General features: G+C 39.8%; 2 protein-coding genes across 6 annotated transcripts in view; both read right to left on the bottom strand.

Moving 5' to 3' along the window:
• The window catches only part of C2cd3 (C2 calcium dependent domain containing 3), a 128,650-nt gene that overhangs the window by 9,719 nt on the left and 99,089 nt on the right, over positions 1 to 19,842 (bottom strand). For 4 of the 5 annotated variants that reach the window (XM_023702113.1, XM_023702115.1, XM_023702116.1 and 1 more), the window contains 4 exons: positions 17,097 to 17,161; positions 9,045 to 9,250; positions 7,595 to 7,728; positions 5,639 to 5,803 (listed from right to left, as the gene is read on the bottom strand). In XM_023702113.1, coding sequence (XP_023557881.1) covers positions 5,639 to 5,803; positions 7,595 to 7,728; positions 9,045 to 9,250; positions 17,097 to 17,161 — 570 coding nt within the window. The remainder of the gene's footprint in view (positions 1 to 5,638; positions 5,804 to 7,594; positions 7,729 to 9,044; positions 9,251 to 17,096; positions 17,162 to 19,842) is intronic. The other variant, XM_023702114.1, reaches the window with a different exon arrangement.
• Positions 3,863 to 5,597, bottom strand: LOC105743649 (E3 ubiquitin-protein ligase RNF180-like). The gene is given in 3 exon segments (XM_023702054.1): positions 3,863 to 4,419; positions 4,422 to 5,057; positions 5,582 to 5,597. Coding segments are annotated over 3 exon segments (1,209 nt in total).

Raw genomic sequence — 19,842 nt, 5'->3', positions numbered from 1 at the left:
TTTGAACTACAGCCTTTAAAACCTCTCACTCAGTGTAATTATAGAGCTCTTTGCCACCCACCTATCATCCATCCTTTACCCCTCTGACAATTCTATGCCAGCAACTTTGTCCCCTCCCTGATGTGGTTCCTCTTCTAATGTCTAACAAAAAGGCAGCCTTTTTTTTTTTTTTAATAAGGAATTGTTCCTGACTACTGTTCATGTCCTCACTTCTTACAGACAGAATAAAAGCCTACTCTCTACACTAACACTGTCTTTTGCTACCTCACAACCACCCCTAATTATTCTCACAAGTGACCTCTTCTAACCAGCCTTCCCTGATCCTCTACATTGGTTCAGGGATCCAGCACTTGGGAAGCTGAGGCAGGAGGAACAAGTCCTAGCTTGAGACTAGCCTTGGGTACATGGTGAGTTCAAGGTCATTCTGAACCACTTAGTGAGATCCTGTCTGAAGAAGAGCAAGAAGAGGAGGAGAAGGAGGAGGAGAAGGAGAAAGAAGAAGAGGATGAAGGAGGAAGAGGAAGGAGAAGAGGAGGAGGAGGAGAAAGAGAAGAGGAAGAAGGAGGAGGAGGAAGGAGAAGAAGGAGGAAGAGGAGGAGGAGGAGGAGCAGAAGGAGGAGGAGGAGAAGAAGAAATAATGAATGCTAAATGGATAAGTGAACATGAGTAAGTGACATCGAAGATTTTCAATGGAATTACCTACATGTATCCTCCCACTCTTCAGTGGGAAACACTTTCAGTTGTATATGATTGTTTTCAAATATATTATTTGTTTAATTCTCAGCCTACCAACTGACATTAGTAATTACTAAAAGCATTTAAACTTCTGCCACAGCAACCATTGAAGAACAGTGGCCATGGCTCTTCACTATCCCATGGCCATGGGCCTCAACAAGGGCAACAAGGTGACTAAGAATGTGAGCAAACTGAGGCACAGATGCTGTCGTGGACGCCTCACCAAACACACCAAGTTCGTGCAGGACATGATCCTATGAGTGGCGCCATGGAGCTGGTCAAGGTCTCCAAGGACAAACATGTCCTCAAGTTCATCAAGAAAAGGGTAGGGGATGCACATCTGCGCCAAGAGGAAGTATGAGGAGCTGAGAAATGTGCTGGCCACCATGAGGAAGGCAGCTGCCAAGGACTAAGCCCCTCTGGAATAAAGCTTTGCAGGAAAAATTAAAAAAAAAAAAGTTTCAGAGAATTCAAGTGATTTGTCCAGGATTAGAAGAGTATATTCAGAATCTGGGACTTCACATCTTATGCTCTTTCCTATGGTAATAGATTGGCTCTGTCCCAAGTGGAGCCACTCCTTCCTAAAACTTCTGCTGATACTGAATCCTGAGTTTAAGCTACTCCTGGTCATACCCTCTCTTTCCACTCAAGTCTGCAGCTCATTTTTCACCTTTTCAGAGTTTGTTACTCCAGGGTCAGGGAGATAGCTCAGTAGTATAAGCACCTGCCTGGCAAGTGCCAGGTCTTGAGTTCGATCCCTGGTACAAAACAAACAAACAAACAACCCCCCCCCAAAAAAAAAAAACCCAAACAAAAAACAGAGTTTGTTATTCTAGATTACTGGGAAACCTCTGCCTTAAATGTACTCTTTCACTCTCAGCATTTCTACCCACCTTATCCTAGATTTCCCCTTAATTTTTTCACTATTTCTTAATTTGGTTTCCCTAATTAGGTGCAAGCATCTGGGACTAGAAGATAATACTGTGAACATCTCTATTTTTCTAGTATATTCAATGTGTCTGGTACAACTAGCATGGCACAAACACTAAATACCTGTCAAGTAAACAGTCTGCCCTTTTGTTAGGAACAGTCGGTATGTCTTAGAATTAAATTCAAATAAAAGGAGAGAATAGGTTTCATCTTTATTCTATCATCAGAGGATCTATCAAATAATAATGGTATTGAGACTAGGTGTGGTGGCACACACCTGTAATCTCAGCTCTTGGGAGGCTGTAAACAGGCAGATCACTACAAGTCCTATCTAGACCCTGAACACCCTGCACACCCTGTAGACCCTTCCCTAAAATCTATGAAATCACTTTAGTGTCTATATTCTGGTATATGGCACATGGACAAATATCTCAGCATGGCCATGGAAGCAAATGTATGCTTCATGAAGCTTTAAAGAGTCTGTAGACTCATTGGTGTTGTCAAAGTTCTAGGTATAAACCACAGTCCAACAACTGGCTCATACTAAATTGTAATTTTCAGGGCTGGGGAGATGGTCAATGGAATAAGCGCTTCCCTGGCAAGTGCAAGGGCCTAAGTTCAATCCCCGGTTCTGGAAAAACAAAAAAAAAAAATTGTAATTTTCTCTATAGTAAAATAAGCTTATTAATACTTGCCCTGCAGGTCTAGAACTGCTGTAATTCAAGTGAAGCAAGTTTTAGAACTCTCTGTATCAAGAAAAGAACATGAGTTGTTTCACTTCCATTTGGTTTTGAATTCCTCTAGTGCTCTTAAAGCCTAGTTTTAGGATGAGGGGACATCAGCCTTACATGAGAACGGGTTAGAAATGCAAATTCCCAGTCCTCATCCTGCACCTACTGAATCAGGAAATGTGTGGGTAAGTTCTAGCAATCAGTGTGATTTTGATGAATTCTGAGAATGGATGCTTTAGGATAGTGGTTTTAAACCTGGTAAATTTGGCCAGGTGTGGTGGTGCATGCCTGTAATCCTAGCATTCAGGGGGCTGAGGCAGGAGGATCACTGCAAGTTTGAGGCCAGCTGGGCTATGTAGTGAGTTTAAGGCCAGCATGAACTAGATGGTAAGCCCCTCTCTCAAAAAACGAAAACCCAAACACCAAACCAAACCAAATTAAACAAAAAACTTGGTGATTGCAGCCCCACAGGTCATTGGGCAATGTCTGGATGCTTTTGGCTGTCATGACAGGGGAAAGGTGCTACTGGTACAGAGTGCAGTGGCCAGGGACGCTAAACGTTTTATGCTGCAATGACCTCTATAACAAAGTATCAACGGTACTGAACTTGAGAGAAACTGTACTAAGCTGTAGAAGAGCTACCCTCTCACTGGAGGGTTCTGAATATATAATAACCTAATAAACATACAGCCAAACCATCAATGATTTTACTTATATAGCCTGTACCAATAGCATCTTATTAAGCTACGATGAAAATTAGAATACATTATTTCTTTGCAATACAAGTTTAGGCAGTTTCCTATAGACCTATTGCTTAATCTTTTTTAAGCAATGTCTCAAGAAGAAATGATTTTGCTGATGAGACATGTTTTCTTTCCTGAGTTTGCACTATGAAAGCAAAGGATAGGTTAATTTTTTCCAAATATATATCTTTTAGTTTTTTTCACATTTCATATATTCTCTTCCTTTGCTCATCACTGTTCACTCGAGAATAATTATTCTAAAAGTCAGACTCTTAGCCTTATATTTAAGGCCCTTCATGATCTGATCCCTTTGGAACTTGCACTATCACCTTCTTCCCCAGATTTGACTTGTTTCCTGTTCCTAACTCTTGGCACTATTCTTTCTGTACAGAATGTCCTTCACATTTACTTACCTGTTCCATCAAACACTAGTTCAAATGTGACTTGTTTAAATTTCTCCATGTATAATCCAGAATGTAGTTGTCTACTCTTAGCCAGGAAACCTCCAGTTCTGTTTTGTTTTTGTTTTTTTTTTCCCCTTGTGTTTACTCATTTATTGTAAGGAATATTTTTTAGATACAAATGATCAGCCAGAGGAAGACATACATAGGGTCAAGTCCGGAAGTCCTAGGCAAAGGTACTTCTGTCTCCATGTAGTTGGGATGCACATTCTCTCAGCATGTAGAATTGTACTTGTTTCCACTCCTGTAGACTTCTGTGTGTTCAGCTGTCCAATAGTTCTCCAAACCTGTTCTTCATATGATCCAGCAAACCCACTCCTGAACATTTACCCTGGTTCTATAGCCATCTTTCATGCCTTCGTTGTTTCCTTCTTAGATTTCTCAACTTGCTTCTTTCTCTCTTATTTAGCCTCTGATTAATGTTGCCCGATGAAAATTTACTGGCTGAACGGAGGAAGTCCAGAGGGAACAGGTGCTCCTCTTGGTCTGAGGTCTCTAACATGCTTCTGCCAGCTGAGGGTAGGTCCATCAGCAAAGTCAGGTTGTTGCTATTTGTGTGGTCTGAGTACACTGAAGAAGCTTCTAGACCACACTGAAATTCTCTTCCTCTTTGTGTCTGGGTCTCATGGGGAGCCACAGAAAATCTTTGTAGTAGCAAATCAGTATCAAAACTAGATGGATTCTGAGAAGAACAGCTATTTTTACTAGACTGTAAAGGCAAGTCTGAAAGGTCAATAGGATGTGTTTCATTTAGCTTGGTATAGGCAGGACTTTTACTATGTATTTCATATAAAGTGGGTAACAAAGTCAGCTTCTCATGATGTTCAGATTCAAACTATGTGATTTTCTATGAAAAGCTCTTGTAGTGCATCTGCCAGATATAAGCTGGGGAACAAAAAGCTGGTATTTTGAATCTGGTGTTCTGAAAAGCAATTTTTTGTTCTTCATCTGAAAATATGTTGATCTCACCTCCAGGCAGAGTGCTTCTGTTAATATTCCAAGGTCATTATTATTTTGGGCCACGTTTGAAAGCCTCTTTCTGGAGCCACCACCTGTCAGCAGAGTTTCCTTGTTACAACCTGATTGAATTCTAGAACTGGACAAATATTTCAGCGATGGTCTCATTAATCCATTTGCCTGTGTTGCTTGATAACTGGTCCGGCTCTTGGAGAGATATACAACTGTAAGATGGCCACAGGAACATTTTGGAGTGCTGACAAAGTTAAAGCCCCCTAAGTGGGCCCCGCAGAAAGGGCAGTTCAATATTTCAAAAGTCCACTGTGCCTTTTGTATTAGGCAGCTTATCCATTCAGGAAGGACTTCTAGATTCATGTGCCACACATGACAATGATCTTGGGTGTCAACAGAAGCATGTCTATCCTGCTCCGGTGTCCAGGACCAGGCGGCTCCCAGCCCCTCTCGGTGTGCCTGGCACCAAGGACTTGCGGCGGTGGCGGCTGAAACCTCCAGTTCTCACTACCCTGCACTACAGCAGCTGGCAGCAAGACTATCTCTTCTACCAGGTATGGCAGAGCCAGGACTGGAGGTCAAGTCTACACTGCATTGCCCTTCTCACTAGATAACCTGGAGGCTGATCTTGCTGATCTATGACAGCACCTTCACTTCCCACACTGATTCTCTGGCTTAATGCTAACTAAATTAAGAAAGGGACAGAAAGTATTGAGAGGACAGATGCTAATGTGGAAGAAGCTACTGGTTGTGAAGAAAAACACAGTGAGCAGGATGAGGCTTTGTAAAAAGGATGTCAAGCTGAGGAGATGTGGGATGATTATTAAGTTTTAGTGAACAAACTAGTTTCCGTATTTATATAATAGAGCTCCCCTGGGAAAAAGTGGGAGGCCTAAACTGAGACAGATTCATCAGCTCCAAGGTCCAAGCCAATACTGACATCACGAGGGCCTTCTACTGAGCCTCTTGAGCTGGCACAGCTGATGGAGTCACATCCCTGCACACTGCACACTGCCCTTGTGCCCCATGCCTCCAGCTTCCTATGTATTTACTTAGCAGAAGGCCACACCTCAGTGAAGTCAGAATGGATGTGTTGGAAGACAAAGGCGACGTGCCGAATCTGCTGTCACTTGTTGAGACTGGCTCTCCCTGCTGCAAGGATTCATGAAATTGGCGGATGTTCTGCACATGCTCTTCATGACGCGACTCTGGGCTTCTTGTGGTATTACTTCTGTTATGAGAAAATGGGAGAAACTAAATTCTCAGCCAGTGTGAAAACTTATCCTACAATGACACCAAACCTATCCCCACAACCAGTTCTGGCTTCATCAACTAGTACTTGGATTACAAATATCTCCCAAATAATCTTGTCTTCAGTCTCATCCACTCCACCTTCTTCCACTTGTCACATTACAGTCTGAGTGATTTCTCTAAAACATAGACCTAACATAGTAACAATCATATAAGTAGAGTCCTTATTTGATGACAAGCCTTATCATAAATAATCCTTCAATGTGTATTTTTTTATTACTCTCACTCTTTTTTATCTTTGTTTTCTACCTTTTGTCTATAAAACAAACCTCTAATTTCTAAGCATGATATTCAAGAATATGACTCCGGCAATCTCTTTTTAAATAAAAACTTTATTGACTTAATTCACATATCATACAATTAACCCACTTGGAAGTGTACAAGGCAGCCAGATTTGATGATGCATGCCTTAAATCCCAAGAATTCTTGGAGGCTCAGGCAGGGGGATTGCAAGTTTGAGTCCACCATAGGCAGCTTTACTGGACTTTGTTTTTTAAAAGACAGAAAATGCTCCTAAAAACAAACATGTATGTATATGCATTTCTGTGTGGACTCACTTCTTATGTATATATGGAGGTGTAGAATTACTGGATTACATGGTTACTTTGCCTTTAAACTTTTAAACAACCACCAACACTGTTTTCCAAAACAGGTGCACCCATCTTAGCAGTCTCATCAGCAATATACGAGGGTTCTAATTTCTCCATTCTTAATACCTGTGATACTTGTTGTCTTAATTATAGTCACCTAGTGGATATGGTTTTGATTTGAATCTTTTCATGGGCTTATTGGCTGTGTATCGTCACAGAAATACTGACTCAGATTCTTTGCTCTTTTAATTATTTATTTGGCAGTTCTCGTGATCCTCCTGCCTCAGCTTACTGAGTACCGGGATCACAGCCTTGTAGAGTTATCAATAATTTTTAATGGTGCTAAAGAGTTCTAAAGTGAAAATGTTTTAGAACTACTGCTTTACTAAAAGTGTCTGCATCGGAGCGAGGGCTCCGCTCAGCAAACTGCTGTGGTAGCCGTGGCTGCTGTGAGATAATACATCTCTCCTCCTCCCTGAGCAGGGCAGAGAGACGTGGGAAAGGCCCCAGTGGCGGCTGCTAGGGCCTAGAAGGGACAGGGGAGAAAGAAGCCACCTTAACTTCAGACCCTGTCCTTTGACAAGAGGGAGCATGCTCTAGTCCTGATACTCATCTGCATGTCTACCTGGATTCGTGAAAAAGATGGTCTAATTGCTTTTTGCAAAGCAACCTGGCACATAGTTTTGGGAGAGGAAAAATGATGTATTTCTTAAAAAAGGTTAAAGGCTTCTAAGGATAAGAGAAGAGTGGTCTTGGCACTGAAGTAACTCCTTTGATAACAGTAAAAATTCTAGCTCCTTTTTATAAAATTTTCTTTTTTTTTTTTTTTTTTTATTTGTGTGTGTGTGGCCAGCTCAGCCCGCCAGGGGGCGGGGCTGGCTGGCATGTGGTGCTGGGGGATTGAACCGCGGTCCCTGTGCTTTGCTAAGCTTGTTCTAAGTAGGTGCTTTAGACCACTGAGCCATCTCACCAGCCCATAAAATTTTATTTTCATAAATCTTAGGATGAGAGATCAACAAAGTTCCTTCCTATCTGCAGTTTTGTCCTCTAACAAAGGGAAATGATAAGCCAGTTCAGAGACTTCTACTCTTGACTGCTTTTCTTCCAACTGAGAAATTACTCACCTTCCAGGAGAGGAGAAATCAAGGTCCTTCAAAGAGGTCTGAGTAAGCTGGTCTTGAGTGTGTCTGGCACTTCCACTGGGGAATGCAGCACAAATATCCGAGGCAGGGAAGGAAAAGGGACTGTACATTGAGATCTGTAGAAGCCATCAAAAATGACATATGGGTTACCACAAGCCCTTGTGGAACAAAGAATATAAATAAATTTGTAAAATTTACTCAGTATAATACTGAGTGCTTTTTTGTTTTGCAGTACTGGGGATTGAACTCAGGACCCTGCGCTTGCCAGGCCTGAGTGATTTTTTTTGAGATGGTCTCATTATGTAGCCCAGGGTGGCCTTGAATGTGTGGCAGTCTTCGAGCATGTCTCCTAAATACGGGGATCATCAGAATGCACGACAATGCCCAGCAATACTGAGTACTTTCTATTATGTGTGTGTGTGTGTGTGTGTGTGTGTGTGAATCTGTAGGTCCTTTTGCTTGTTTGTTTCTTATGCGTGGGACTTACTTGTTCAGACTGACCTTGAACTCACTGTGTAGTAGTTCAGGTTGGCCTTGACCTTGAAGTAATCTGTCTGCCTCAGATTACTGAGTGCTGGGAGTACAGATGTGCAGCACTGTCTGCCTCATATTACTGAGTGCTGGGATTACAGATGTGCAGCACTGCACTTGGCTCACTTTCCATGTGCTGAACACTGTGCTAAGGAATTTATATTTTCTTACTTAAATTTTATGACTATCTTATGAGTCAGTTGTGCTCTTATCTTTATTTTATAGATTATACTATTAGGTTGATTTTTAGTTGCTTTATCTATTTATGCTCCTCTAGCTTGTTTGTAAACTTGCTGGAAATCATCTTATGTTTAGTTTACACATGACTGTGAGAGTTCTTGTCTCATGACTATTAGGGTTGAACTGAAGAAAAAAGACCTTGCTATGTACAGGAATTATTCTCTTGGTCCCTTTTTTAAAAAATGTATTTGGTACAGGGTCTCGCTATGCAGCTTGGACTCATAGCGATCCTCCTGTTTTTAGCCTTCCCAGCACTAGGATTATTTACTGTTGCTAATTTTTCTCTTCCCAAATTTTTTTCCTTGGTTTTTTTTTTTTTTTTCACGAAAGATCAAGGATTTTACTATAACAGAAAACAAAAACCAAAACCCAGCAGGTGTGGTTTCAGCTTCTATACTGCAACTAATCTTGTTTCATTTAAAAATAATATATAATTTATGTATTATTAAATTTACCACTTAAAATGTTTTATTCATGCTTTTCAGGATAGCCACTGTTTTGCAACTACTAGAAACTAACTGCAGAACTTTTTCATCCCCACCCCTCAAAAAAAGTAAAGAGGCTGTTATGAGACACCAATCCACAAATCATGTGCTCACGGAATCTTTTTGTACGTTTTGCCCAGCAGGACCCTGACAAGTTAGGTGCGATCAACACATACCAGTGGTGCTTGGGTCTTCATCCCACGTCTGGCGTGCCGCTCTTCTTTGATGTGCATCAGACTCTCCAGAGGGGAGATGGCAACCTTTATTTGCCCTTGGCACTCGCCACTGAGGTCTGTAATGTTGTACCAGCCACAGATAAACTGGAAGCCAGAGAGCAGTGGGGAGAGGTTCACTGAGGCAAAACCAATCACTCTCTCCTCATCTGTGGGAAAAGAGAAGAGCCGGGCAGCACAGCTGGGCATGTTCTGTGCAGAGAAGCTGACTGTGGGAGTCCACTCATCAGAGAGGATGACAACGCGTTTGGGAGAGTCCACACCTGTGCCTGCTAGAGTTCCCTTTCCACATTGCAGGCAAGAACTGGCAGGGTTGAGCCCTGGTCTTTTTTTTTTTTTGGCTGTACAGGGGATTGAACTCAGGGCCTTATGCTTGCCAGGAAAGCACTTATTCTACTGAGCTATCTCTCTGGCCCTCTTTTTTCTTTTCTTTTTTTTTGAGGAACCAGGGATTGAACTCAGGCCCTTGCGCTTGCCAGGGAAGCACTTATTCCACTGAGCCATCTCCCTGGCCCCAGGCCCTCTTTTTTAAAAAACTGTTTTATAGAAAAAAAGGTAGAGCAAAATTTCATAAAAAATAACAGGAGAATAAAAATAGTTCATACATTACATGTTATCTTTAAAGTAGCTGCTCAGAGTACAAGATACAAACAAACATCTGTCCAATCAATATTAGCACAAATCTTCCTTTTTTTTTTTTTTTTCAGTACGGGGGATTGAACTCAGGACCCTGCACTTGCCAGGCAAGCACTTATTCTACTGAGCTATCTCCCCAGCCCCACAAATCTTCCTTTTTAATGAGCTATCCATGAGTAAGGGATATATTTCCATTTTCTGATATTCTCTTTGATCTCCTTTATTGTGTATTATGATTTTCAATATATAGGTCTTTAAATTTTTTTTTCCATAATTTTATTGAGAAATAAATAACAATGAGACAATTTCAAATCAAATTGGTAGGACAGTTCCTTTTCCCCTTTTCCCTACTCTCTTTTCTTTTACTTATCCTATTTACTTTTGAACAATTTCATTTCACATTATCTACTATACATCTTAAATTTTTAAAAATGTATTTAGTACAGGGTCTACAGGGTCTTACTACGTAGATTGCACTCATAGTGATCCTCCTGTTTTCAGCCCCCCAACTGTTGGGATTTCAGGCCTGTGCCACCACGCCCAGTCTCAACTGCCATCTCAGCATGCCCCAGGGGAGGAGCTGGCACCGCACAGTGGGGAGCACTCTGGGGATTGAACCCCAGCTGCTGTGACCTGCCTAAGCAGGTGCTTTAATCCGCTGAGCTATCTGGCCAGCCTCTCTACTATACATTTTAGACCTTAATCTATATTTACTCTTTCAGTTTGTTACACCAGGGAGACAATGCAATGTTTACGCATGTGAGACTGATTTACTTCACTTGAGTATGGTTTCAAGTTGCATCTACTTACCTATACAAGTCTTAAATTTATCATCATTTATGACTGAGCAGTAATTCATTATATAAAAACACATCTTTTGTTTTAATCCATTTTTTGGTTGATGGGCATCTATCTGGGTTGTCTAAGATTTAGCTATTATAAACTGTGCTACTATAAACATGAGCGAACATATGTTGCTGTGTTACGATGTTTTTAATTCTTCTGGGAAGATATGTGGATAGAATAAGACCTCCAATCCTAGTTTTTTGAGGAATCTCCACCCTGATTTCCACTGTGATTGTACCCATCTATACTCACACCAACAGTGGAGAAGGGTTTTTTTTCCCACAGCCCCTCCAGCACTTGTTATTGGTTGATTTCTTTCTCTCTCTCTCTCTCTCTCTCTCTCTCTCTCTCTCTCTCTCTTTCTCTCTCTCTCTCTCTCTCTCTCTTTCTTTCTTTTTTGGCAGAACCAGGGATTGAACTCAGGCCCTTGTGCTTGCCAGGGAAGCGCTTATTCCACTGAGCCGTCTCCCTGGCCCCTATTGGTTGATTTCTTGATGATAACCATTTTTTTCCAGGGTGAGATGGAAACTTAGTGTTGTTTTAATTTGTGTTTCTTGAATGACCAGTGATGTTGAACATTTTTTTCACATACTTATCTCCCGTTTGTATTTCTTCATCTGAGAAGTACATACTTCTCAGATACCTATTTCTGAACTGGGTCTTTGAATTTGGAGGGCTTGATTTTTTCAGTTCTTTATATGGTCTAGATAGAAGTCCTTTGTTTGAGGGACAACTGCCTAAGCTTTTTTCTCACTCTGTGTGTGGGTTATGTTTTCACTCTGTTGGTGATTTCTTTTGCTGGGCAAAAGCTTTTTAATAAGATGAAATCCCAGCTGTTGATTTTTTGAAGTATTTCCTGTGCAGTTCTTTTCTTGTTCATGAGCTAAGATTTCTACCTACTTTCTCCTCCAGTAGATTTAGTGCTTGTTTTGGTATTTAGATCTTTGATCCATTTTGACTTGAGTTTTGTGCATAGTGATAGACATGGATCTAGTTTTAGTCTTCAGCATATAGAGATCTAGTTTTTCCAGCATCATTTATTAAAGAGGTTATCTTTCTTCCAGGGAACATGTTTCACCACTTTGTCCAAGATAAGGTGGCTGAGTATGTTTGCAGTTGTGTTTGCACCTTCTAATCTGTTTCACTGGTCCTCAGATCTTTTTTTTTTTTTTTTTTTTGCCACTACCATGCTGATTTTATTATAGTAGCTTTGTAGTATAATTTCAAGTGAGGGAGTGTGATACCTACAGCCTTGCTTTGATTGCCTAGGATTTTCCTATGCTGGTATAAGTCTTTTCCTGTTCCAAATGAATTTTAGGAATGTTTTCTCCATGAGTAATAGTCTTTTGATCAGGATTGTACTACATTTGTCTAACAATTTTGGGACTATGGACATTTTCACTATGTTGGTTCTTCCTATCCATGAGTAAGGGATATATTTCCATTTTCTGATATTCTCTTTGATCTCCTTTATTGTGTATTATGATTTTCAACATATAGGTCTTTAAATTTGTTTTTTTTTTCCATAATTTCATTGAGAAATAAATAGCAATGAGACAATTTCAAATCAAATTGGTAGGACAGTTCCAATAATTAATACATTACATATTGTCTTCCTAGTGGTTATTTGTTGTACAAGATGTAGACATATCCTATTTACAAACACTATTAGAACAAATCCCTCTATTCATTGAATCAAGAGAATGTAGCTATATATCTATCCTAACCATTTTGAATACACAGATACAAAATGGTCATTCATCTGTATCCCCTTTTTTTGTTTAGTTCTGTCATTTAAATATTATAGGTGTGTGAACTCAGCAAAATATTCCAAAATAGTCCAGAAGTCCCTAATAGTATTGGGTCTTCCTCTTGATTGGCAATGTTAAAAGTTGTTCACCTGAGTCTCCTACACCTCAACATAACACCATGGCTTTACTTCTCATACTTCGTTTTTATACTTTTCTGCTGGACGGTTAAGACCAAGATAAAGCAAGACCTATGTAACAAGAATTGTAGCTTTTGGATCTGATAAAGTCAGTCAAATCTCCTCAGGATTTATCCTGAATAGGCCTTCAAATTTGTTATTTTAATTCCTAAGTATTTGCTTTTTTGAATGCTACTGTGAAGGGTGTGGTTTCTCTAATTTCTCTCTCAGTGAGTTTGTTGTTTGTGTACAGGAATGTTATTGATCTTTGAGTGTTGACTTTGTATCCAGCTATACCACTGAATTTGGTTGGTTATTAAACCTAGAAGTCTTTTGGTGGAGTTTTTGGGGTCATCTATGTAGAGTATCATGTCCTCTTTGAATAAAGATAATTTAACTTCTTCCTTACCTATCCTTATTTCTTTTATTTCTGTCTCTTGTCTAATTGCTCTGGTTAAAGTTTACAAAACTATACAGAATAGAGTAGTGATAGTGGACATCCTTGTACTGTTCCTGATGTTAGTGTGACAGCTTTTAGCTTTTGTCCATTTAGTATGATGTTGACTGTTGGCCTGTCATAGATGGCCTTTGTCAAGTTGACATAAAGACATCTGTTATGGTTTGTGTCTAGTTCTCACCTCAAAACCTCATGCAGTCATGGTGCAGCTTCTGGAGTTTGTGATTATTGTGAGTGTGGATGCTGCACCTGCCCTTGGGCAGGTAATGTGCATTACAATGTAAGGAGAGATGAGAGGCTAGCTAGCTGCCTGAGCTGCTGCCACTCCCTTTGCTCTCTGCTCTTTACCCCTGCCATGAAAGTTTGTTCTCTGAGTATGGACTGAAATCTCCAAGTAACTGTGAGCTAAATAAACCTTTCCTTCCTTCATTTTGGGTGTTGGTATTTGTCCCAGCAACTAGAGAACAGTAACTGAGACACCACCTATTCTGATTTTCTGTAGGGTTTTTTTTTATGAATGAGTTTGGACTTTGTCAAAAGATTTTTCTGCATCTATTGAGATAATCATGTGATTTTTAAAAATGTATTTTGTACAGGGTCTTACTACACAGATCAGGCAAGTGCTTGTTCTCCTGAGCCATCTCCCCGTCACTACACAGATCAGACTCGCAGTGATCCTCCTGTTTTTCAGCCTCCCAAGAGGTGGGGTAACAGGTGCTCACCACCACACCCAGTGTCAATCACTGTCTCAGTGTGCCCCAGGGGGTGGGGCCAGCATGGCAGGCCAGCTGGGGATAGAACCCCCAGCTCTTGCATCTGCTTAAACAGGCACTTTAATCCGCTACGGTATCTTGTCAGCCCTAATCATATGACTTTTTTCTTCGGTTCTGTTGATATAGTGTATGACATTTATTGATTTGCATACGTTTAACCATGCCTGCATCCCTGAGATGAATCCCAATGGCTATGGTGTATAATCCTCTTGATGACTTGCTGCATTCTGTTTATTAGTATCTTATTGAGGATTTTGACCTATGCTCACTGGGGACATTGGCTTACAGTTCTCTTTTTGGTGGTTTTTTTTCTCTGATTTTGGTATCAGGGTAATACTTGCTTCCAGGAAGGAGTTAAGGAGTACTGCTTCCCTTTCAATTTCATTAAAGACTTTGAGGAGTATTGGTATTAAAACTTCTCTAAATTTCTTTTAAAATTCATCAGTGAATCCAGCAGGACCTGGGCTTTTCTTTGTGGTTTTTAATTATATTTTTAATTTCATTAAGTGATATTGGTTTATTTAGTATTTTTATATCTTCTTGATTTAACTTTGGTAATTCATGCATATCTAGGAATCTATCTGTACCTTTTGTTTTCCATTCAATGAGAGTAACATTTTTTAAGTAGGTATTGATAATCTGAATTTCCACAGGACCTATAGTGATTTCACCCTTTTCATCTTTCATTGCGTGAATCTGAGTCTTTTTGGTTTTGATAAGGTTGCCTAAGGATTTATTGATTTTATTTATTCTTTCAGAGAACCAAATCTTCAATATTAATTCTTTGCACTGTTTTATTAGTCTCAATTGTATTAATTTGTGTTCTTCATAATTTCTTCCTTTGTATGGGCTTTTGGCTTGATTTGCTCTTTTTTTCTAGAAACTGAGATACAACATTAGGTTGTTTATTTGAACTTGTTCTGTTTTCCTGATGTGAGATTCACTGCTATAAATTTCCCAGTTAGGACTGCTTTCACTGTGTTCCACAGTATGTTGTATCTGCATTTTTGTTTCACTGTAGATATTATTTAATTTCTTAATTTCATCTGTGACCCATTGCTTCTTTATGAGGGTGTTATTTCATTTCCATAAAATTATGGAGTTTTTTTGGTTTCTTTTGCCATTAATATCCAATTTCATTGCACTATGGTCAGATAATATACACGGGATAATTTCAATTCTTTTGTGTTTATTTAAGCATGTTCTATGGAGCCATCTCCTGTTGATGCAGACAGCTAGCAAACATCCCTGAACTTAATAAACCCTTGTTTTTAATCCTAGATTCATGCCTCAGTTATTTTCATCAGGGTAATAACTCTTAAGGTTATAGAATGAGGGTAATTTGCATTTTCTTATTTATACTTGTCTGTAATGACAAAATTTCTAAGCATTCATGTACATTAAAGTAAGAACAAACTAAAAGAAATAACAAAAGAAGACAAGCCCCTGGAAGACAGGATACTATAATTGCTGTTCATTCTGACTATGGAATGTCCTACTTCTTCACGTCCCGCTAAGGAAGTTTGCTAACATTTAAGTTTACGTTAGATATCACCTGCCAGAACACCCTATATTGCTAATCATATTTTGCTATAATTATTTTGTATCCCTCACTGACTGTAAGCTATGTGAAGAGAAGACTGTGGTCTGCTTTATATTACTTTTATGCCCCTGGAACTTAGCGACTGGCACAGGGAGTATTCTGTGTAATATGTTTGCTGCATCTGTGTGGAAAGAGTGGAGTTAAAAAGAGGAAGAGATCCATATACACCGAGAGATAGAATTAGACAAATATTGGTTAGCTTGCTCTAGGCATTTTTCTCACTTCCATTTATTTATTTTAAATTAAAAAAACTATTTATTTATTTGGTACAGGGTCTTGCTATGTAGCTCAGACTTGTAGTGATCCTCCTGTCTTAGCCCCCCAGTGCTGGGATTACAGGCATGTGCCACCATGCCTGGCTGGCATGAGATATGGTACAAGAGATCGAGCCTGGGTCCTTGTGCTTGCCAGGCAGGCGCTTAGACCACTGAGCTATCTCCCCAGCCCTCACTTCCATTTATAATAGCATCTTATGGAACCTCTTAGAGGACCTGAATACAGGGAATGCATTTTGTTTTCAATACCCAAAAGACCTAGAAAAATAGGCAAAATAATAAGCTGCTGAGCTATTTCCCTGGCCTACATATTGTATAATTTCTGATCCTCATGAAAACCTAGAAAGTCAAATACTACTATCTTAATTTTATAAGAAAAGAAAGGGACAGATAAGAGGAAAGAGGTAAAGTTCTCTATATCTTACAGTAAAGGGCAAAGCAAAGATTAGACTGCATAAAATCAAACCTTACTCTCTCTCTGCTACTGAATTGAGTTAAACCCTATTCTGTTTAATAATTTTTTCCACCTCATTTTTCTGGGTCATTGGATCTTACTAGCACAGTGAAGTATGACCAATGAAGACTGTACAGTCAGTCAGAACTGGGTTCAAATCTTGGCTCCACCAATTAACAGGCCTACAACCTTCATGAAGCCACTAAAGTTCCTTAGGCCTGAGCTTCTGCATCTACAAAGTCAGACTAATTGTATTTGTTTACTTATGAATGAATGACAGGGTCTCACTATACAGTCTAGGCTGGCCCTGAACTCATTATGTAGCCCAGGCTGGCCTCAAACTTGTGGCAACTGTCCTGCCTCAGCTTCCCAACATACCTGGCTCTAGTTTTTGTGTTTTGTTTTGACTAATTGTATTTTTTTTAACAATGCAGGATTAGAGATGTTTATCAAGCTCTTAGTGTAATGATATCTACAAATAAAAACAATAAAAACTGACAGAGTGGGGCCAGGGAGATGGCTCAGTAGAGTAAAGGCTTCCCTGGCAAGCACAAGGGCCTGAGTTCAATCCCCGGTTCCACAAAACCAAACCAAACCAAACCAAACCAAACCAAACCAAACCAAACCAAACCAAACCAAACCAAACCAAACCAAAAACCTGACTATTTATTATCAGGCTCTTATTTACTTTTCTCAGAACCCCATGAGATAGGCACTATTATAATGCCCGCTTTATGGCCATGGAAACTGAGGCACAGAGAAGTTCACTTGTTCACCTAAGGCTATGTCATCATAGTAAGGGTCAAAAATGGCATCTGAACCTAAAGGATCACCTCTAAGTACTTAAATTCCACAGGAGTACAACGAGGCCTTCTGGGGATTTTTCTACAGCATGTAAGTATTCCTACTACCATTAGTGCCATGGTTTCACTTAGTCAAAAACAGAAAAATACCCTAACATACTGTCAATAGATGTGAATTTATTTTTACACTCTGATAAATATTTAAACAATAGACTTCATACCTCCTTTATGCCAGACTTTGAAGACCAGGGTTTGCTGTGGGTCCAGAAGAAGTTCTTTTGATAGCCTAGATAAATAGACAATAGACAACAGACAGTCACCACAAATTAACTGTGTGGGAATCTTCTTAGTAGGAGACAAGATCTGAACGCACACTAGCTTACCAACACTATTCTGCTTCGTCTTCACAGCCACCCTTCTACAACATACTTTTTTGTTTTCTGGTGTTGTTTTTGGTACCAGGGATTAAGCTCAGGACCTTGTCCTGACCAAGCAGGGGCTTAAGCCACTGAGCTATCTCCCTGGCCCTCTACAACATACTTTTATTTTCACAGTTAGCAAAAGGGGATGGCAGTTCAGAAATGCAAAATAATGTGCTGGGACCCCTAATATGGTAAGCGCACTTCCCCTTGCCTCTTGTAGTTTCTTCCATGTCCAATCTCTGTTTCTATATAGACAGAGAAGAGAGTATGGGAAGGGAAGACTTTCAATATGCACTGACAGTTTTACTGGGATAAGGATTCTTTTTATAGTGTAAGGTAGCAGAATGGTGAGGGAATAGAGGAAAAAAGAACATTTATTGAATGCCTACCTTGGGTCAGGGATTGTGTCAGGTGTATTATATTTGATCTGCACAAATCATCATCCTATTTTACAGATTAAAGAGCTAGTAGGCTCAGAGATGTAATTTTCACATAAAAACTGGCAGGGTTGGGTTCTGACTTCCGGTTTGCCTGATTCTAATGCTACATGGTACAGAAATAAGGCTACAAAAGCAGAAAGTGCCCTGGTTTCGTAACAGATGAAGTGAAGTGTAAATCACTGAGCACCTTGAATATATTTTGTAAGAAGCAAATTGTATTTTTTCAATTACAAACTAAACTCTGTGAAGTTCTAAACTAGGTGCCAATGCTCCAGCTGAACAAAATGGAAATCCAGGGAAGACTTACTCAATTTTGTCTCCCAAACACTACTGGTAATCTAAAGAGAGCCTACTTTAAGATCAACAAGGGGCAGTAAAAATGTTAAGATGTGATATGTATAGGTAACATATCGCAAGATGATTGTAATTATTGTTTATTATAAACATACATCAATAAAAACACATTGAAAAAAATCAACCCGTTGCACTGTGCTAAAAACTGTGCGGGATTTTCATTGCAATTGGGAGTCAAAAGACTCACCACTGAATTCTAGCTCTATTATGAGGACGTGGGCCTCCTATCTGTTACTCAGGGTAACATTCTCTACACACAAGGTGCTAGGGTCAAAGGAAATAATTTTGTGATGAAAGCATACATTCACCACCGTTTACTTTGCTTCCAACCCTGTCTTTGTTACCAGTAGGCTACATCATCTTTCTAGACCACACACACTGTGAGAAAATAGGCGCATGGTGTGGCTAGAGTTGGTGGGCAAGAATAGACCTGTAAGAGGTAATGCAGTGTAAGAACAGTAACAACAGTTAGTGTTTGGAACCATACTTTAAATGATGACCAGTAATTACAGAAAAGGAAGGACAAGTCTTGCAAGTCAGTTCTGTGCCATTTCTCCCAGTCCACTTTTTCTGAGTGGCACTGCAACTTGATTAATAGGGCACTATCCCCTATTTTTTAGTTCTCCAAAGGACAGCTAACAGTTGATGTATATATACTTGGTACCCTGAAGCAATGTTCTTAATACCATCTGAATTGTATCTTATTGCAAACATATAAATTTATCCCTTTATACATGAGGAATCCAAGGTTCAGAGATATTATTATTATTATTATTATTACATAATTTGTTCACATAGCTGATAAATGCTAGAGATGAGACTGAAGGCCAAGTCTCTCTGGTTCAAAAGAATAATCTCTTCTCACTGTGCCAGAAGTATTTTCCAAGGATTAATAATCCACGGCCTTTTCCGAGATGATTTCTGCCTGGAATGCTCTTTGTACCCTTCTTCATTCTTCAGTACTGAGCTGAGGATCTGTCTTATTGATGAAGTGTTGGGGACCACAAACTCACAATGGCTAGTTTTACATACTTCCTTAAGAATGAACAGAGGCTTGGAATTTTTGGTATCACCCTTTTGAGGCTTCCCATTGTCCCATTAGGGGTTAGGCCATCCTCTCCCATCTTCTAAGACCAAGGGCCAGAGTAAGACCACTAAGACTAAAGATGTTCCAAGGCAAGATCCTCATTAGTTTAAGATCACCACCACCCTTTGAGTCACCTGATAATCCCCTCACCATTTTCCTCAATAAATACCGCTATTCTGGTTGGCTCATGGCATTTTGTTCCTCACGAACAAGTGGTTACTCCATCCCTGCTGTACTGTCATTTTATCTCTTTCCCTTCTCTCTCTTATTCTCTCCTTTTTTTCCTTCCTTCTTTCTATTTTCTTCCCTCCTTCCTTTCCTTCTCTCTCTTGTTCTCGCTTTTTTCTGCTGTGCACTGCAATGCCTTGGAAGAGATTGGAGACTTGCAGTAAGGGTCTCGGATAATGAAGTTTATCCTGAAATTCCAGGTTAGTGTAATCCTTTTCTTTGAATTACACTAGCACCCTTTTTATTTCTTTTACATACTTCTCACACTTTAAATTTTTGTTTCTTTCCAGGTAGACTATTAACTCCTTAATAGCTGTGTGTGTGTGTGTGTGTGTGTGTGTGTGTGTGTGTTACTGAGAATTGAACTTAGGGCCACTCTATACCAAGAAAGACTGCTCCTTTAATAGTCTCTCAGGGGCTGGGGACATAGCTCAGT

Source organism: Octodon degus, unplaced genomic scaffold (genome assembly GCF_000260255.1).
Source record: "Octodon degus isolate 3935 unplaced genomic scaffold, OctDeg1.0 scaffold00146, whole genome shotgun sequence".
NCBI lineage: Eukaryota > Metazoa > Chordata > Mammalia > Rodentia > Octodontidae > Octodon > Octodon degus.
The sequence above is the reverse complement of the archived record's forward strand: the minus strand, read 5'-3'. Positions and strand labels throughout refer to the sequence as shown.